The following is an 18,922-nucleotide window of genomic DNA, read 5'->3' on the forward strand; positions in this document are numbered from 1 at the left end:
AAAATGACGCCAATGAACACAGACTACCTGGGTTTAACGTTGTAAAGAATTTGTTTATTTGATTTATAAAACTCTGTCCGTTTTTATTTCTTGGCACATATACACATGAAAGACACAAATATGTACAACAAATTGGCACAATGTTAGCCAGAGAGCACAACCTCCCCGAGAAAAGAGCCTCAGCTCAAACTTTGATATCCCTTGTAAAAGCCTGTGCACATGGGCAAGTTTTGCTAGGTACCAGGAATATGAGTAAACTCAGACTCTGTCCAGAGTTGATGGCCCCTCACTGGAATGGCAATGGTCAAGGAAATAGATTCTGAGAAGTGTTAGAGGTGCTTTGTTGTAACCTAACCAAACAATCTTTCCCCAAAGCAGCAAGGTTAGACACATGGTTATAATAAAAATATCAGTATCAAGAAATGGCTTCTTAGCAAGAGACCAACTATTGCTCATTATGAGGATTGCTCTCACCTTGACTGCCTTCAAGGGGGATGCTGACAACCTTCACAAATGTCCCCCCTGCTAGATTTTATCTGGCAGAAGGGCATGGATCCATTTCACAAATTATAGCCCTAAAAGTTTACCACGCACCTTGCAAACTGCAGTGAACGGGCCCGGTCAAGTAAATCACAATTGTCTCGCTTATGCCCAGACCTGTTGCCATGGAAGCGGCCAATCAAAGTAGAAGATCAACCAGTCTTAGCTGCAGCATAGGAATAAATCACTCTGCAGTCTAAAACATAAAACTCAGGTCTGTTAGACCAAAAAAAGTCCCACCTAAGTTGTTAAAAGACTGGGCTCATAAGATGTAATATTAATGTAAAAGAAAGCAAATTTGGTGGGAAATTAAGTGATCAAGCAGAATATAATCAGACTGAAGATTTCTATTAGACACTAGATTTAAGGCATAAACACTAATTCCTGAGACTTAAACATTATAAGTTTAAAAAAATGGCTGTATGTGCAAATTGGGTCTGGCAACAAAACAAACATGGTCAGATAAAAACATGTATCTATATTTTGTGACAGAGAATAAGGGAACACCATATGACTGAAGACAAACCAGAGGCCTAACAGCTAGAAAAAAGTGTAAGAAAAGCAAACCTGGCTTGATAAACTTAATGTCAATCCTGGTAAAATAATGAAACAAATAGGAGGAGGAAGAGGAAAAAAAAATCTCCTGACATCTGAAATGGTGACACTCAATCCTTACCAGCTCAGGAGCTGTCAGTGTGAACCAAACAGCCAAAGCAACATATACACCCAGGAGCAGAATGTGACAAACGTGCTCCAATTCAAAAGAAAACATGATGATATATGAGTGAACATGCTTAGAGATGGACAGTATGTGTGTTGCATTATTTATGACTGCAGGGCAGGAAAGACCTGCCCGATGCATGTAGTATTACAAAAAAACCCCAAAAAACAAACCTTCAGCACCACTTTCTGCAAGGAGTTGCAGATGATAAGCTGTAGCAGAACCAAGACAAAAAAGCCACTTCTGTTCACAAGCAGCAAACCTTGTAAACACTCACATACGGAAGTAGCTTTATGCACAAGTCACCCGTTCATGTAACATTCTAGCCCCAGTGTGGTACCGGGGAGAGGATCCTCTATGAACAACTGCCATTAAGTAAGAGTCAGATGGAAGGTTGCAGTCTGCTTCCCAAGCAGGTTACACTGGCAAGAAATTTGTCAACTCACATTCGGGTTAACATGCTTATTAGGCCTGTGCGAAATGGCTAATATTCGCTTTGGGTTCGGATTCGGCCGATTCAGGGGACAGTGCTTCCATTCGGCGATTCAAATCACTGTCCCAAATTGATTCACCGAATCTCTGAATCACCCAGGCCCATCCCCCACCTGCTCTCCCAGCGGGGCAATGGCTGCCCTGCCTGCCCCAGCTCCAGCACTTTGAAAAAAAACCCTCCCAATTTACCGGGTGCTGCTGGGCAGGGGCAGGATCCCCACTGCCCCCCACTGTGTGGGGGGCTCTGCACGAGTCTCCCAACCCCCTGCTGCTCCCCCAGCTCCCCCCCATGGCTGCCCCGCCTGCCCCAGCTCCAGCCCCTTAAGAACACTCCCCCCACCCAAACCCTGCACTCATTGTTCCTGCCCAGTGGGGGCAATCCCTACTGCCCCGTGCCACATGGAGGGCTCTTCCATGAGCCCCCCGAACCCCCAAGGCCGCTGCAGGAAGGGTGAGTCCCGGGGTTTTTTACTTAAAGAGCCAGAGCTTGGGTGGGCAGGGCAGCCATGGGGGGAGGGGGGAGTCTGGGGGAGTGAGAGGGAGTTGGGGGGCTCATGGCAGAATCCCCCATGCAGTGGGGGGCAGTGGGGGGCAGCAGGGATTGCCCCCCCCTGCCTGGCAGCACCCAGTGAGTGGGACTTTTTTTTAAAGTGCCAGGAGCTGGGGCGGGTAGCCCCAGCAGCCATGGTGGGGGCTGGGGGAGCTAGCAGGGGTCCCCTCATGGTCCCCTCCCACAGCTCCCCCTCACCCACCCCCTACTTACCAGCTGAGAGTCTGGCTGCTGCCCTGCTCAGTCACCAGTGACTGCCCGAATCATCAAAGATCTCCGAATCTTCGGAAAAGATTCGGAAAGCTTGGAATCGATTTGGACCTTTTTATTGGTCTCCTGATTTGATTCAGATTTGGAGATTCGGCAACCAAATCGGTTCGAATCTCTTCCGAATCGAATCAGCACCTGAAGCTTCACACAGCCCTAATGCTTATAGGGAGGAAAAGGTACCATGGCTCTCTCAAAGTAAAGGGAGACTCTAATGGAGTATGTCCAACAAAACAAACTCACTTGCCACTCATATTACCACATCTTCTCACATACCACACACCTCCAAAATAAGGTACATACCTTGTTTTGGGGAAGACAGAGCGAAGGAAAAAAAAACCAAACTTTTCCAGAGTTATGGCTGCATACAGCAGGGAAAGTCTAATCAGCAGCTCACTCCCCCCCCCCCCCCCCCCGGGGGCTCCATTTTAACCCTTTCACAACTCAACTGTCAGCAGTTTTCTTGGGTGCTAAGCCAAAATCTGAAACTGGACTTGGACAGATCTAGGATTTTGAAAAAAGCTAAAAAAACCCCAAACCAGTCTGCAGGACTGTGAAATAGGAGAAGAGAGACAAGGAGTAGCTACACTGCAAATTCTTCAGCAAAACCGCCAAGACAGACCATCAAAACCATTAAAAAAGAGACTGGGTTGTGAACAACTGTTGAGTGGAAAGCAATTGTCAGGAATCAGGTAGATGAGCCATGAAGTCAACTGACTCCCTCAACACAGCCTAAACAGAAATGCCACTTCTGCTAATCTGGGCAGAAAAATCAGGGTCCCCACCCATTTAGGACATGGACCCCAATTTTGGAAGACTATTTTTTGGGGAAAAGGTGGTAAGGAAATGTGGCAAGCAAATACATACGGTAAATATACTGCATATGCCCAGTGGTCAATTGTTTCTCCCTGTCACTAGAAGTAGCCAGAGAGAATTCTATCTGGGTCCTTACACTGTACCCATCCCCATGGCATTGGAAAGCCAGGGCTGCTGATAGCAGGAAACTGCCATAGCAAGCAACTTCCAGGTAGAACATTGTGTCAAGTATAGGCAGCTGCCTCATCACCAGGGATCCTGATTTTCCCTGATAAAAAAAAAAAAATAAAAATCACAAATTCTCTGATTAAACTCCCAGAATCTGCATTTAAAATAAAGTGCCACTACATATATAGGTATCAATTGAACAGAATATTTTCTTGATATATTTACAATTTCAAAGCAATTTGGAAACTTACCAGTGCCTCAATCGTTATCATAAAATAAATTCTAAATAGCTATAAATGCTGGTATCTGATTTTGGGGTTTTTATCATGGAAAACCAGAGCTCCCCCTGTCCTCTTAGCTCACAGAATGCAGGTCCAGGCCCCTTACTCCCGAGCCACAGCCCCCCCCCCAGCCCTGCTGGTGCTCCTCACTCCTCCCACAATCCTCCCAGCCCTGCTGGTGCACCTCACCCCCCCCCCCCCCACAGTCCCTTGCCCCCTGAGCCCTGCCAGAGGGGGCCCCCAGCTGCCAGGGCTACAGGGCTAAGGACCCAGGTCCAGATCCCCCTGCCCCACCGCAGCAGCACTGAAGCCTGGGCTGCTGCTCATGGCAGGCAGCAGCTGCTGCAGCATAGTGGAGCATGGAGCCTGGCTCCCTCACCCTGCTGCTGCCTACCTGCTGTGTGCTCAAGCTGGGGGGGAAGGGTGAGGTGTGGCTCCCTGCTGCTGTGCACACTCCCGGGGGGCCAAGACAGACCCATGCTCTGTGCACAGGCTGGGGGTGGGTGCAGGCTGCCCACTGCAGGCTCTGGTTTCCTGCCCTTCCTGGGGGCCTCTGCAACCCAGTGGGTGCAACCCAGTGCTTCAGGACACAACGGGGCTGCACAGGGAAGCTCCTTGCTGCTGCGAGCTCTGCACTGCCTTGGCAAGGAGCCCCCTGCCCGTGTGACAGAAGTGGGGCAGTGGTGCAGGGTTGTGTCCCTTGCTACTGTCATGCAGGCAGGGTATGCCTTCCCAGGGCAGCATGGAGCTTCCTTGTGTGGTCCCGCTCTGCCCTGCAGCATCATTTCAGATCTGCTGGGCTGTGGAGGCCCCTGGGGAGGGCAGCAGGTGCAGCAGCCCAGCCCCAACCCTGCCCAACACCCTCCCTCCCTCCGTATGGGGGCCTCCAATTCCACCCCCACTCTCAAACTTACCCACGGCAGCTGCTCTCTAGGCTGCCTGGTGGCCATGTGTATATACATCGGGGTGTGTAAAATATGGCCCACGGGCTGGATCTGGCCCACCAGGCCATTCTATCCAGTTCACGAGGCCCCTCTAAAATTTAGAAAATTATTACCAGCCAGTAGCTGCCTGTCAAAAATCTGATGAGACACCTGTAGCAGGAGGAGCTGGTGGCAGAACCTTGCAGTGGCAGCAGCAAGGCCCACCCAGCCCTGTCCCACCCCCTGCTTCCAAATGGAAGTTTCTGCCTAGTAGTGGCTTCTGGCCTGGTGGCCATGGGACTATTCCCCCGCCCTCCTTCTGTCTGAGAGTGAAAACTCAGATAAGAATGGGTGGAGCGGGGGGCAGGGGGTGAAGGATTGCCGGCGCAGCAGGAGCCAGCCTGGCCTGGCTGGCACTATGTGGTTCCCAGCTACATGGCTGGGACCACAGGACGCAACAGGAGCCAGCCTAGCCCACCCTGGCCCTCACGGTTCCCAGCTGGCTCCTGCTGCACCATGTGGTCCCAGCCATGCACCTGGGAACTGTGTGGTATCAGCTGGGCCAGGCTGCCTCTGGTACCACATGGTTCCCAGGTGCATGGCCAGGACTGCATGGTGCAGCAGGAGTCAGCTGGGAACTGCAGGAGCCAAGTTGGCTCCTGCTGCATTCTGTAGTCCTGGCCATACAGCCAGGAACTGTGCGCTGCCAGAGTGGCGGGTGGGCACGAAGGTAGGGAAACGACAGGGGAAGGGTGGCAAGCAGGGGAAGTGGAGGTGGATAGCGGCGGCAGGTGGGGCACAGAGTGAGCAGGCCAGAGTGTGGGACTTGGGCTAGCAAGGGCTCCATGAGGTTGGGCCAGCTCTGCCCCTCTCTGCTGGTGGCCCAGCCACATGCAGTCCTGGGGCTTGCCAGAACTGCGCACTGCTGTGGGTCTTTGCCTGCTGTGGCAGGGAATGTGCACAATGAGAGAGGGGGGCGTGTGTGGGAGGCATGTTCACAGGAGGGGTCCCACATGAACACCCCACCATACACATGCATCAACACCTCACCATGCACACCCCACACCTTCTCACACACCCCAGTCACCTTTTTCCTCCACACGTGCCACAGCCCCCCACAAGCCCCGTATCCACCCACACCCCACACATCCATACACACACCCACCCACACCCCCCACAATCCCATACACATACCCACACCCTCCCCTACACCTCACATATACACATACCCACACACACCCAGCCCCCCACAAACTCTGTACCCACACACACCCATTCCCCCTCGCTCTTCCATCCCCACCCAATATACAAAAGTAAGACTTCATTTTAAGCTATTATGCAATCACTTCCATGTATACTATGCACACGCATAAATCAGGACAAAAAGATTTTTTGAATTCCAATTAATGTATATTGTAGCAGATGTTTGATTTAAGAATATAATTTGGTTTTTTTCTAGTACCAAGATGGCAAACCCCCTTGCCAAAAGGAGTACTTCTGGGAGCAAGGGGAGGGAGTTCCAGTGGCAAAGATCAGGGGCTAGGGGGGAAGGACTTCTGGTTCCACGATGGCGGCCAGGGGGCAGGGTACCTGTCAAGGGGCAGGGCTACGCTTGTGGCACTTGACAGCTCACTAAAACTTGTTAAGCAGCCTTCCAGCTAAAATAATTGCCCACCCCTGATATACATGCACATGGTGCCCCCTGCCTGACCCCCCTCCTCACACTTCCCCCCAGCCCCTTGCAGGCTGGAACTCTGTCAGCCTGCAGTGAGCTCTTTGCAAAAGTGCAAAATCTGTAGGTTTCTCTGTTAAAATGAAAAATATGCTGTTTCCTCAGGTAAAGGGGGAAATCCGCGTTTTTCTCCATTTTCCCATGGGAAACAGAAAACCCAGATCCCTGCTCATCATACAAGCAACCACAGTGCCCAAGTAACCTAACCTCCAAGATGCTCCACTGGGTATTTCTTTTACTGTGGATTCTAAGTACAATAGAAACACATGCTAAACTTTGTTTATATTCTTTGACAAAGCCCACTTACCTTCTCTCTGTGCTCAATATATACATATGGATTAAAAAGTTAATAAGAAAAATAAATAGATCAAATGTGTACACATTGTCATAACAGCACCATATTGTGGTAATTTGTATGGCATGAAGGCAAAGGAAAATGGTAGTTCCCATATCAAACCCAATGGGTTGTGCAAAATAACCTGCGCCTTTGCTACATCCACAGAATCCTTTATTTTTAAACCAGACAGCTAAAAATACTCTAACCCCCTTGTTCTTGTCAGCCTCCAAGAGTGCACTTTTACTTATTTATTTACTATTCTGTTTAAAATGTCACAGGATTAACAGTAGAACCAATTGTTACAGCAGCTGTCCTTGCTTGCATCTTTCCCCTCAGTTCTGCCCATTCACCTTCAGAATTTGGCAGGACTTTGCTGTCCTAGTCTTGAGCTCTCACAGAGCATCTCAGCTCTAGTCTGAAGCAACCTCTAATATTCCAACCTCTGTGCTGTCTTGAGTAAAGGTTGCTACCATATCATCTAGCTGAGTTGTTGGTTTTATGGCAGGAAAAGAAAAGCTAGCATGCCAGCTGGTCCTCTGAAGCCAAACACTCCTTCCCCAACAATCAAATCATCCTTTAACAGGTCTCTGCTGCTGAAGGACAACAGAAATCCACAGACAAGGTAAATTCACCTGATCTGCAAATTTTACCATTTTCTCCAGAATTTCCAATGTGATCCAAGCCTCTACCCCATCAGACCAATACATCCTTACAGTATAGTAAATTATGCAGTGCTGTGCTTTGAGTCTGTAGCCAGACAGACCAAAAAAGTAGCACTAAGGCATGGGAAGCTCTCTTACATTCATCTCAATGAGGTTGAGCTCTGAAACCCCTTATCACAGTTTATTCAATATGAACTAACATTTCTCTTGCTATCCCTCACATAGGAACCATCCAGACCCTATGCCTTACTCAGCACACGTGCTTGAACTGGTGGTACCAGATGCATCCTGGACAAAACGGAGGTTTGACAGACCATTGTGTGAGAACAAGGCTGCAGGCGGTAAAGGAGTAAACAGTTGTACATTCCATCAGATGCTCTTGTCTGGTCTTCGGTTCTCATGACTAGGACACCACACAGGCTGACTGTTTGGTTTTATTTCCCGTGAGGGAATTTTTACCTGCAATAAAAATAGATAAAAATAAAGACAAGATTATAAGATTTTAATTAAGCTTTCAGCAAACACTTCAACCTTCTCTCTCTATACCCCTCGTTTTATACATGTATTTATCCACACCTCTAGGGGTTTTTGCTTGTTACCTTCTGCAAAAATCAACACATGCACACAGAGGAAGTGCCATATATGGATTCCAAAACCCCCAAAAAACCCAAAATAGACAAAACCTAGACAGCTTTGCACACTCTAGTAAAATAGGTTCCCTTTCCTAGTCTGCAGCTGTAAGAGTCTGAGTTGTGGCTCCTCAGCTCACAGATGACAAGTAGGGCCAGACCATGTCTCTGCATGGATGGGAGACCTCCAAAAGTAGAGACAAAACAGCCCACTTAGTCATCTCATCTTCCTAGTTTTAACCCATTACTCCAAGTTATCCCCTGCCACCACTCTGGACATATTCCTGTAATCCTCCTCCATCTTCCAACTATTCCAAATGCAGCCGCTGAAGTTAACCCTCCTTCCTGGCTGCTGCTTCTCTTCCGCATCCAGTCAAGCACCACATCTTTGTCTGCAAAGCTCTACATCCCTCTTTCACTGCTGAATCTCAACTCTCAGGCCTTTTTCTCTGCCATCACCTTCTACCCTTTCTCCAATGCAGGGCCAAAAGAAATCCCAGACAAGGCAAACTGTATGTAGAACAGCAGCCCTTTCCCTGTGCTCCTAGTGACTGCCCTCTCTTTAAAGCAGTGGCAAATAATTCTAGTTGCCAGCTCTCCACAAAGAAGCTTTTGATGACCTGTATAGAGTCTGGGCCATTCACTTTATACACCGACTCTCAGATCATCTTTAAAACAATCTGTATAGCTATAGGCAGAGCAGGCAAACCTTCAATATGTGAACCAGGTGCAAACCCAGGCAGTATTTTCCTGTATTTTCAGACAAGCATCTCCAGTGCAGCAGCAACATAAAATTAACAAGATTCTGGTCAGGTTCAGAGCTGCTGCTATTCAGAACCCTGCAGGCAACAGTAAAACTCAAGAATTATGCTAAGAAAAAAAAGAAAGAGAAAGCTGTGAGCAGTAGCAGTATTGGTAGGCAAAAGAAATATTTGCAGGGAAAAATAGGGAAGGCTCCAGTGCGAAGGGAGTAGGAATGAAGGAACCTGGAGGATCCCATTTTTCAAGAGCATGGGAGGAGTAGCTTTCAGATTTATAAAACACCAACTCCAGGGTTAATTTAACATATAACATTCAAAGCAGTAACCTGAGACAATGTCCTAGCAGAAGCCCTCCTCCCACCTCATCTTCCCCATCCCACTAGTGGATCTTCCCATCATTACTTTGGAACTATTCAAGGGGATAAGGTTCAAGCCTCACTGATTAGGTAAGCTTGCCAAGGTCATGTTTTTCGACTGTAAACAGCTCAAGACAGGGACAATGGTTCAAATTCACAGGCAATGCATAAGTTATACGCCATCTCCTCCTCAATAGTCCCAAGGATCCACTTACACAAATGATTGATTTGTTAGGGACACTTTTGAACAGGCACCTCCTCCTTCAGTATTTGTGTAAAATTTCAATGTGATCTACATGCACCAGGCTTTCATGATGGCTTGAAGTTTTTGCTGCCTGTATAAATCATTACAGGGTATAACATGGTGAGAGTCAAATAAAACAGCCATCATCATCTGCCTCAAATTGGACTCAGTGCCTTGCATTACAGCTCCAGGCCCAAAGAACTATTGACCTCATTTCACCATGACATAAAAGAATGACAGGTTCAGGGAGGCAGGAGGGCTATTTTACAACAGTTGGAGTCAAGGGTTAGAAATATGGGGTTTGTGTCATCTTAAATGGTCTCTTTAGAGAGATAGATGATAGATCAATGAGTTCACAGTTCTCTAGTTTTGACACTAGAGGGTACTGCAAGTCCTCAAGTTGATTCATCCAAGAGGACTGCCCAGTAAGTCTTTATGATTGCCATCCTTTTTCCCTCCCTCTGAGGAACAGGACCAGCAGTGTACTTGCAATGCAGATTATCTGCGCAAAAGGCATGCAGTCCTGAGGAAGAGGGAGGGGGTGGGGGTAAGGAAAAATCCACACCTATCTCCCCAAATTCCAAAAGGTAGATCCTAAAAGCAGGCTGGCTGTGATCTAAATCGACCAGTGTATCAATGCCTTGTTTCAGTCTCAATGATGTTGGCTTTAATTTGTCTCACAGAGGCAAAAATATTTATAAGAATCCAGCTGATCACTATACTTTAATCCAGAAGTGGACAAAATGCGGCCCGTGGGCCGGATTCAGCCTGCCAGGCCATTCTATCTGGCCCGCAGAGCCCCTAAAAAATTTGGAAAATTGATATTAACCTGCCCCTGGCTGCCTGTCATGCAGCCCTTGATGGCTTGCCAAAACTCAGTAAGCGGCCCTCCGCCCGAAATAATTGCCCGTCCCTGCATCCCATCTTCCACTCCAATATCCTCCTTGCTTTCTAGGTCTCAGGAGAAACGTCTCCATCCATTTCCCAGAATGGCCACTTCGAATTGATTAAATTCCCCCCATTTCACATTCTTCAGGGCATACAACAATCCCTATTAGGGGTGAGTTGAGAAGAAATTCTTTCCTCTTAGGCAGTTTATTCCCCATTGCAGCAACTCCCTCTGAAACATCCAGCATAGGCCATGGTCAGATAAAGCAGATCAGGCTAGATGGTTTCTAGGCTTGTTGCATTCTGACAATGTTTTGCTATTCATGAGCTAGTACATTAATTTAAAGCTGGTGAAAGCCTCTGTCATTCACAAGTAAATCAGACCAAATATTTATATATGTAGAGGAAGGTGCTCTAGAGCCATGCTTCTCAAACTATTGGATGTGGCGGACCGGCAATTTTTTTTCCAGTGGGCCAGGGACCAGTGCCCAGTTCAGCCGGTGGCAGCAACTGCATGTAACAGTGCTACACAAATGTGCGACCGGCTGTTTCTTTCTCTTTCCTCACCTCGCACAACGTGACGTTACCTGGAGTGTTGGAACGTATGAACTGTGGCGCTACGATATATCAATGTTATGCTTCTGAAAATATATTTCTTTCTTTCCTGGCAACTTGCTGTGGACCGGCGAACATATTTCTTTCTTTCCTGGCAACTCGCTGCGGACCGGCGACCGGTGGCTCGCAGACCGACACCGGTCTGCGGACCACCACTCTGAGAAGCACTGCTCTAAAGCACACGGTATGATCTAAGATATCTCAGGCTTCGCCTTCCATGGATAGTCTCAATCATTTTAAGTGGTGGGGGTGGATTAAATGGGATTCTCCCTCACTTTTCTCTCCCGATTTCCCCCACCCCATAACTTTGTTATAGTAACACTGTATCCATCCAAGTAAAGCTGAGTTGGGATGGGATGGGTGCATGTGCACCTGACACCTGTCAGTGTGATGGAGCTCTAGAAACACCAGGTACTCTGTTGCCACCTAGGAGGTCTGAGAACTTCACCATTACTTCTAGCTGGGCAACAATAAATCCACTTGAAACCTGTGTACACAATGGTGGAGGGGAATTATCAGCCATCCATACTTTCCCAAGCTTGGCCACCTAGGGGCCATCAGGGGGTCACATAAGTGATCTTCTTATAAAGTATTTCCCTTAAAATCCCTGAGATATTTTGTTACATTTGATACAACTGTCCTCCTTCCTCCCAGTCATTTTACAGCAGAGACGGTGGAGATGTGCCCATATTGAGTACAACTGACTCTGTCACTGAGGTTCTGGATTAGAAAGGGGCCTGGAGGGGACATGAAGGAACAAGATTTACCTGAGGCGCTGCTCCGAACACTGACAGGTCTAAAGCTGATCAGGTCCTCTTCCTGTGCCTTCACAAGCACATACTCTTCTGAGAGCCCTTCACTGGCAAAAGAATTGGCCTCAGTGTCCGAGGCTGGGGGCCGTTTTGCCCTCCAGCTGAAAAACCCACTACCGAACCTTTTACCCTGCTTGGAGCCGGTCTGCCCATTAGCAACATCATTCTTCTTGGTGTCACGAAGGGACTCCTTAGATTTAGACTTGTATTTCATATCAAAATGGAACCTGGAAAGCAATTTCTGAGGACTCCGGCTTCCTTTGTTCAAGTTTTCAAGAGGTGGTTCAATTTCTGGTAGTATTTGCTCCACTGTGATCAGGTCATTCAGAAACTTGTTCAGCCGCTTCTTTGACTCACTTTCTTCCTCCTTTTTTTCCAATTTCCCCTGTATCTCCTGCTTCTGGCGCAGGGCCCGAAGCATCATTTCACGAGGGGCAGCCCCTGCCACTAGACCATATTTGGGGTTGATGATCTTACGAGACACAGTGGAGGAGTAAAGTCTTGATTTCTCAGCTCCTATTTGGAAAGGGTTAGCAATGTTCAGCTCCTGGTAGAGGTCAACCTCCTCTGAGATGGCATAGAGCTCTCGAAACTCAACATCAAACATCTCTACATGTTGCCCTGTCAACAGCAGGAGGATGTTTCTGTCTATATGTGAGGAGCTCCATGTGAAGCTGGAAAGAAAGAAGGTATTGTTAGGTTTTGAGATGAAAGTTATGAAAGCCAGACACAACTACATGTCCAGTTCTGAGCTTTTGCTATCCAAGAACATAAAGCACTGTGTGCCATTTGATGGGCATCTTACCCACTTGAGTGTTTTCATGGTATATAAAGGGTATAATCCTGTTTTGGGGGGGTTAACCCACACAAAACAAACAAACAAACACACACACATAAAACATGCGGACAGATCTGGCAGAGAAAGCCACGTGACCTCGAATTAGTTTTCCTTTCTAGGCAGGGGCACTGGTAGCCACTCTTAACCTGCTGTTTCTGCCTCTAAAAGTAGACTCTCTAAAGCGCTCTGCTAGCCTCTTTGAGAAGAGGAAAAACTGGCTACAGTGGATCCTGGGATATCCTGTTTGCCACCAACTACTAAGGAGAAGAAGCTGTCCCTCAGCCACATGTTTCATTGGCATGAGGGCACTATTCTCCCAAAAGGGTGTTTTGTGTTCTTTATCACTACACGCCACTTCCATAGAGCACTCAACTAGACATGGAGTTGAGGTAATAAAGAGACTGGACAGCTGGTAAGGAAACAAAGGGAAAAGACTCCCCAAGGAAATGCATGGGGCAATCCTTATGATTGGAACCTGAACACCGCCTGGGTGAGAGTGACCCACCTGAATGACCCAGTGGCCACTTTTTCACCATCCACCATCAGGAACCGGGAGGCCAATGTCCCTTTGATCTTCCCCAGTGGCATGTAGAACCCAACTCCTGTCACAAAGCGCACGCGGATGTTCTAACAGGAAGGTGAAAACACAAAATGACAGTGAACAAGGCACAGAGAATCAGACTGGTCTTAGCTCCGGGCATCACCACACCCATTGTCACACCTCGCCATATCCTAGGCTGCAGATTATTTCAGATGAGACAGAAAAATATCAGAAGGGTTGCAGGAGGAAATACCTAGTGCCGACTGTGTTTCCAGCATCTCTCCCAGCTCGTCACTAGTTTTTATATAGGTCACTCACTTCCATCAATTCACAGCCCCATCAAATAGGTTAATTCATTTGTGACCCTGCCTGCCCTATTCAGCTATTCATCTTAGCACAGAGAAGCTTGAAAAGCAGGCAGGACAAAGCTTTTGAAACCTACGGGAAGAAAATGATCCACAGTCTCCAATTCTGAGCTGCAGCTCAGAAAGCACAGCCCAGGAGGAGTGAATCAAAAGGGGCTTTAAACCATCTTTGCACCCTCTGAAATTTGGGGCTTGCTCCCAGTCACAAAAAAGGTCCTCTGCCATCTCAGAGAGCTGGCAAACAGCGTAACATGGCCAAGCCTTTGCCTGACCCCCTGAATACTTCTCTGCCGGGAGCTCTTCAAAGAGGGACAGTGACTCAGGCTCTCAAGTTCTGTTTTCATTTGTGTCATGACAACAGGAATGCATAGCTCGATTAACTTGGAAAAATGTGAGAAGTCTGGACAATTTTATGATGACAGGCTGGAGAAAAGAACAATCCCACTATGTGAAATATTCCAGAACAGTCCTGACTAAGCAGGGAAAGCGCGATTTTCTTGTCATGGGACTTTCCACATCAAGCGTCTGTCTGCATGTAATACAAGAGAACATATTTGAATATATAAGCAAGCACAAGGCTAATGAACACTTGTGCCTTTGCTTTAAAGGACCTCATGGAACAGGTGCCAACAACAGGCAAGATTACCATGTCTCACAAAAAAGTAAACAGAAAGAAAAGAAAATAGACTATCAATATAAGCATACAGCAACATGCATGTCAGTGAGTGACAAGGTAGTTCAGCAATAATTTTCTTTACTTCAGCATGTTTCTAGACTAAATGAATCCTGTTTTAGGAGCTAAACAATGACAGCCTGTGAGAGTTAAAGGAATAAGCCCTGGGGTTAGGAGTCAGCAGTCTGATCACAGCTTCCTCACTACTCCCTATGAGGCCTTAGCAAAGTCACTTCACCCCTGCCTTATTTTTCAAATCTACCAGAAGAGTATCATGAGAGCTAATTAATGTTAGCATAGCCCTTTGATCATATGAAGAATTTAGTACTATTATTACCAGCTTTGACAGCTTAAATATTATTGGCTTATAAAATCAACATATGGAAACACATACTTATAGGAGTCCAGAATTTCTTTAAGCTCCCAGTTTTCTGAGTACTGCCTCCGATTTTTAATCCACTGATTTCAGTAGGTTTGTATTCGGTCAGTTGAAATGCGGTATATCATCAGTACAAACTCTGACTAATGGTAAGCAATAACACTGCTACTTTGCATTCTTGTACTGATTGGTGTGTTTGCACAGCAGTTCAGACAGTAGCAAATTAATCCTCACAATACCCCGAAAGTATTATTACCCTGTTTCACACATGAGGAATCTGAGGGAGAAAGATGAAGTGACTTGCCCAAGGCCCTAGAGTGAGTCATCTGTGTGGGATGCTGAACACAGATTAGGTGAAGCACAGCGGAGGCAGGGTGCCCTTTCCAGTGTTTATACTAAAATGCATACCCATCTGGTTGTCTGCAGATTCCCACCCCCATCGAACCAACATGAATTTGCTGTTTGCCAGTCAACTGCCCCTGGTCCTCAGATGTCAAAGGCAACCTCTGTTCTTCAAGTCAGTCAGAGCTATGACTGAGTTCTTTACCAGGAAGTAGTTTATCTACCAAGAGCAGCCTGGTGTCAGCACAAGTTTCTTTAGCAAAGCCAGAGGTGTCACAACAGCATTTAGCAAGTGGAGATTTCATTGGATTCATTGCACATTCCATTTCCTTCTTTTGGTAGAAAAACATCAAATTTGATTTTTTCACAATTACTTTGAGCTGAGAATAACCTTTACAATGGCACCGCATCAGTAGAAAGATACAGCAAAAGCACACAAACACCCTCTAACAATCTAGGCACAGAGAAGGAGAAATATGGCTTGAAGTACTGACAACAAAAAATATCAAATCACAAACCATGCAATCATCTAACCCCAGAAACTTACATTTTTGTAATATCTTTTACCCTAAAGTATCTCAAGGCATCTAAGATTGATATAGAGGGAATACAATCTTTCATGGACTGAAATGTAGCCACCTTTCTAATGGAACACCCTAAGTGCTATATAATAGTTTAAAAGCACTACATTCTGTTGAAATGTACAAGGGTAATTTAGGTAGGCAGGGTGTGATCACTCAGATTAAAACATGGTTGGTACATGAATTTAGATACAGGTTTTTGGTTTTTTTCACTCTTAAGAAAAGGCTCTGGTATTACCACATGAACGCAGATATAGAACCTCAGTGCTGCAGTTTCTCTGAAAGATGCCACTTCCAGCAGCAGGGTATCCACTGTTACCACATTAGAGCATTACTTTATAGTTAGTGGCTACCTATTAAATTATTAACACTATGACTTCTTACAGAACTCTGATGTCCTCCCGAGCACTCTCATTCCAGTACTAATCCAATCTGAACCTACTTAACTTGAGACATCCACACAAGTCGCACAGCAAGAGGCAACATTGTGTGTGCTTTTTGGTAAGAGCTATTTTTTCCCCTGAAGGCATAGCATGCAGAACAGGCCCAAGCTCTGTTCCGTCACCAGCATAGAATCCCATGGTTTATAGGACTCTGCAGAAGCAAGGATAGAGGGTGAGTCATGAGATACATAACAGACGTACATCTCAATGAGCCACAGTGATTATATGGTAAATGACTTTTCTTCTTCAATAATTTGCTTAGAAGGATCCTATTTGTAATGACTAGTATGTAGATACTGCCTGGGCTTATATTTAGGTGCTAGGTGCCTTTTTTTTTTTTTTTTTTTTTTTTTTTTTTTTACAAGAGCTGCAGGACAGCTCTGATCTGAAACCTAGAGAAACATGGAACAATCCCCAGACAACTGCCCTATACATTTCTGCAATAGGGATGCTTCTCAAGGAAATAGTGGAAGCTGCTTAAGTGCTGATAGAGTGAGCTGTGATGTGCAAAGGTAGATCTAACTAGAATAACTTGTAGTACCATAGAAAAGTAGGGTGAGAAGGGACCTCATAAGGTCATCTGGTCCAGCCCCCTACTGTAAGTAGATTTTATACAGAGATACACATTAGACAGTCTTTGAGAAGATATGGCCTGATATTTTAACTTTCTCTGCAAAGGTCACAATTTAGGGGAGTTCCTAAAATGCCTTAAGCCAACATGACACTACTTACAACACATCAAGGGACAGCAGTTTAACTTCCCTTTGTTTTGAATTAGACTTGGATGAGGAAAACTTGGAAGTAAATAAATCAATTCCTAAATTCCTAAACAGAAATGGGAGATAAGGCCAAAGAGTTACTTGGACGGGGGGTGGGGAAAGAGATGCTTTGCATGCAAAGCACACGGCTCCAAAGTCCAGAATTTTTTTGCGCAGGTGATTTTTTTGGCAGGGACCACATACCCTAGGCCTGTAACACCTCCAAGTAAATCTCTATCCTTGAGTGGAAGGAGTCTTGATTAGCAAGAGTAAGAAAAGGGGTTCTCTACTACAAACTTAAAAAAATGGGTCTAAGTTGGATTTTTCTCCCTTTATTTTGAGGTTCAGAGTAGCAAAGAGCTTCTCAATTACATAGATTAAGCTGTTTTCCTGTTGGGGTAATTTCCTTCTAGTGAAAAAATGATCAACGTATGGATAGACCTTGATATCCTGCCATCTCAAATAAGCTGCTTCAGCAGTTATGTACTTAGTGAAAACCCTCAGCATTGTGGAAAGTGCAGAGTGGGACAGTGCAGAGTTGGTAGCGAGCCTTCTCCTGTAAAGAATTTGAAGTATTTTGCATGTGGTGGGTGGAAGAAGAGGTAGAAATTGGTATCTTGAGTCTCAAGAAGTGCAAACCAAGCTTGTGCATCTAATGAAGGGATTACAGAGGCCAGAGTTACCACTCTGAATTTGAAACAATGAATGCACTTGAAACTGTGAAGGTTCTGGGCAAGGTACTAGCTCCCTTCCTTCTTTAGACTCAGAAAGTTTCCCGTGCCCATGAACTCTAAAGTGACTTCCTCCACTGCTCAGAGATGTAGAAGTGTCCAACTGAGTGTCCTGTGAGATGGGTTCTTGAAGGGGTCAGGGAAAATGTCTAGAGGATAGGAAGGGCCTGGAGTTGTTTGCAGTACTTCTTGCAAACAAACCAAAGGTTCCTGTTGATGCTAGCAACAAGACTTGTGAGAAGGGGCAAAATGCTTGCCACAAGGGGGAGAATGAGTACCCCATGGATTCTGCTCGGCTATTGACTATGATGCTGTAACAGGGGGCCTTCTCCGGGGCCAATCTACCAATGCCCTGCCCACTTGTTCTGGGAAAACCGCCCACCTTCTCGCCTGCCATACCTTGTTATCTAATTAAGTTGTTAATTAGGTGGGAGGTTGCCCATTACTTGCCCCGATGCCAGGGGGTCCTATCTGTGGCTCCATTCCTCCCCTACACCACAGCCCAAGTCTCGCAGATGGCATCCACTGTTGTCAATATCACTGGCCTCACTCTGGGCCCCAGAATCCTCCAGTTAGAACCCCACCTGGATCCCTCCGCTCAGGTGGCCTACTCCACCTTCATCCTAGGCTACCTAGCTCCCTGAGCTGTTCCCCCTTACAGGTGTGGTCCCCCTGGGACCTTTGGCTACACTGGCCATGGCCTCACCTCGAGGACAGTTGGAATCCCAGGCCCTCTGCTCTGGGTGTCCCTCGTGGTGGGTCCCTGGCCCTTTGACCCTTCAGGTCCTAGCCCCAGCATTGACCAGTCGAGGGATTTCAAGATAGGCTTTTGAGTCTACAGCCCTCTCTCTCTCTTGGGTCTGCCTTCCTGACCCTTCTATGGGGTAACCCACCCAGTTGTGGGAGCTAGGGTTATTAAGGTGCCCCAACCCACCTTTCACCGGGGTGGTAACTGGCCTGGCATTTCCTGGGGGCTCCCGCACCACTGGGAGCCCCACCAGGCCACCCATTCCCGGCAGGGTACAGTTTTAGGTCATGCCCAGGACCAGGAACCTCTTAGCCATCCCCTACAGCTCCTCCCTTACCTCCAGGATGTTCCAAGCAGCTTTGCAGCTAGGCAATGTTACTGCCTGCTTGCCAGCAGTAAACTGTGCTGTTTATATAGGCAGCCAGGGGTCTAAAAATGGCTGCCACAATCAAGCACCTGCTGGCTGCTTGGCTGGGCCCTTAAAGTGGCAGGCACAAACAGTGCCCTGCCACAGATGCCAAACCAAGAAGAATACCTGGAACAAACAGTAGCTGAGAAAGCAGCCAAGCCAAGAGTCCACACCACTGGAACCTCTGCTTCTTTCTCAGTTATACGAGCATCCTCTGAGGGGTATAGTAGCATAGGACAGAGGAATGCTGCCTGAAACATTGAGGCTTGACTTGCTTTGTCCTTGAGATTGGGTTGTACAGGTCCAAAGGGCTTAAAAAA

The 18,922-nt window shown here is 46.8% G+C and overlaps 1 protein-coding gene across 1 annotated transcript in view; it reads right to left on the reverse strand.

The window, feature by feature from the left end:
* Window positions 1–6,010: 6,010 nt before the first annotated feature.
* The window catches only part of FAM83F (family with sequence similarity 83 member F), a 28,736-nt gene continuing 15,824 nt past the window's right edge, over window positions 6,011–18,922 (reverse strand). The window contains exons 3-5 of the mRNA XM_006264023.3: window positions 13,138–13,259; window positions 11,750–12,468; window positions 6,011–7,948 (exon numbers count right to left, since the gene is read on the reverse strand). Of these exons, the coding sequence (XP_006264085.1) occupies window positions 7,893–7,948; window positions 11,750–12,468; window positions 13,138–13,259 (897 nt within the window). The 3' untranslated portion in view covers window positions 6,011–7,892. The remainder of the gene's footprint in view (window positions 7,949–11,749; window positions 12,469–13,137; window positions 13,260–18,922) is intronic.

Source organism: Alligator mississippiensis, chromosome 4, assembly GCF_030867095.1.
Source record: "Alligator mississippiensis isolate rAllMis1 chromosome 4, rAllMis1, whole genome shotgun sequence".
In the NCBI taxonomy this organism is placed as follows: Eukaryota; Metazoa; Chordata; order Crocodylia; family Alligatoridae; genus Alligator; species Alligator mississippiensis.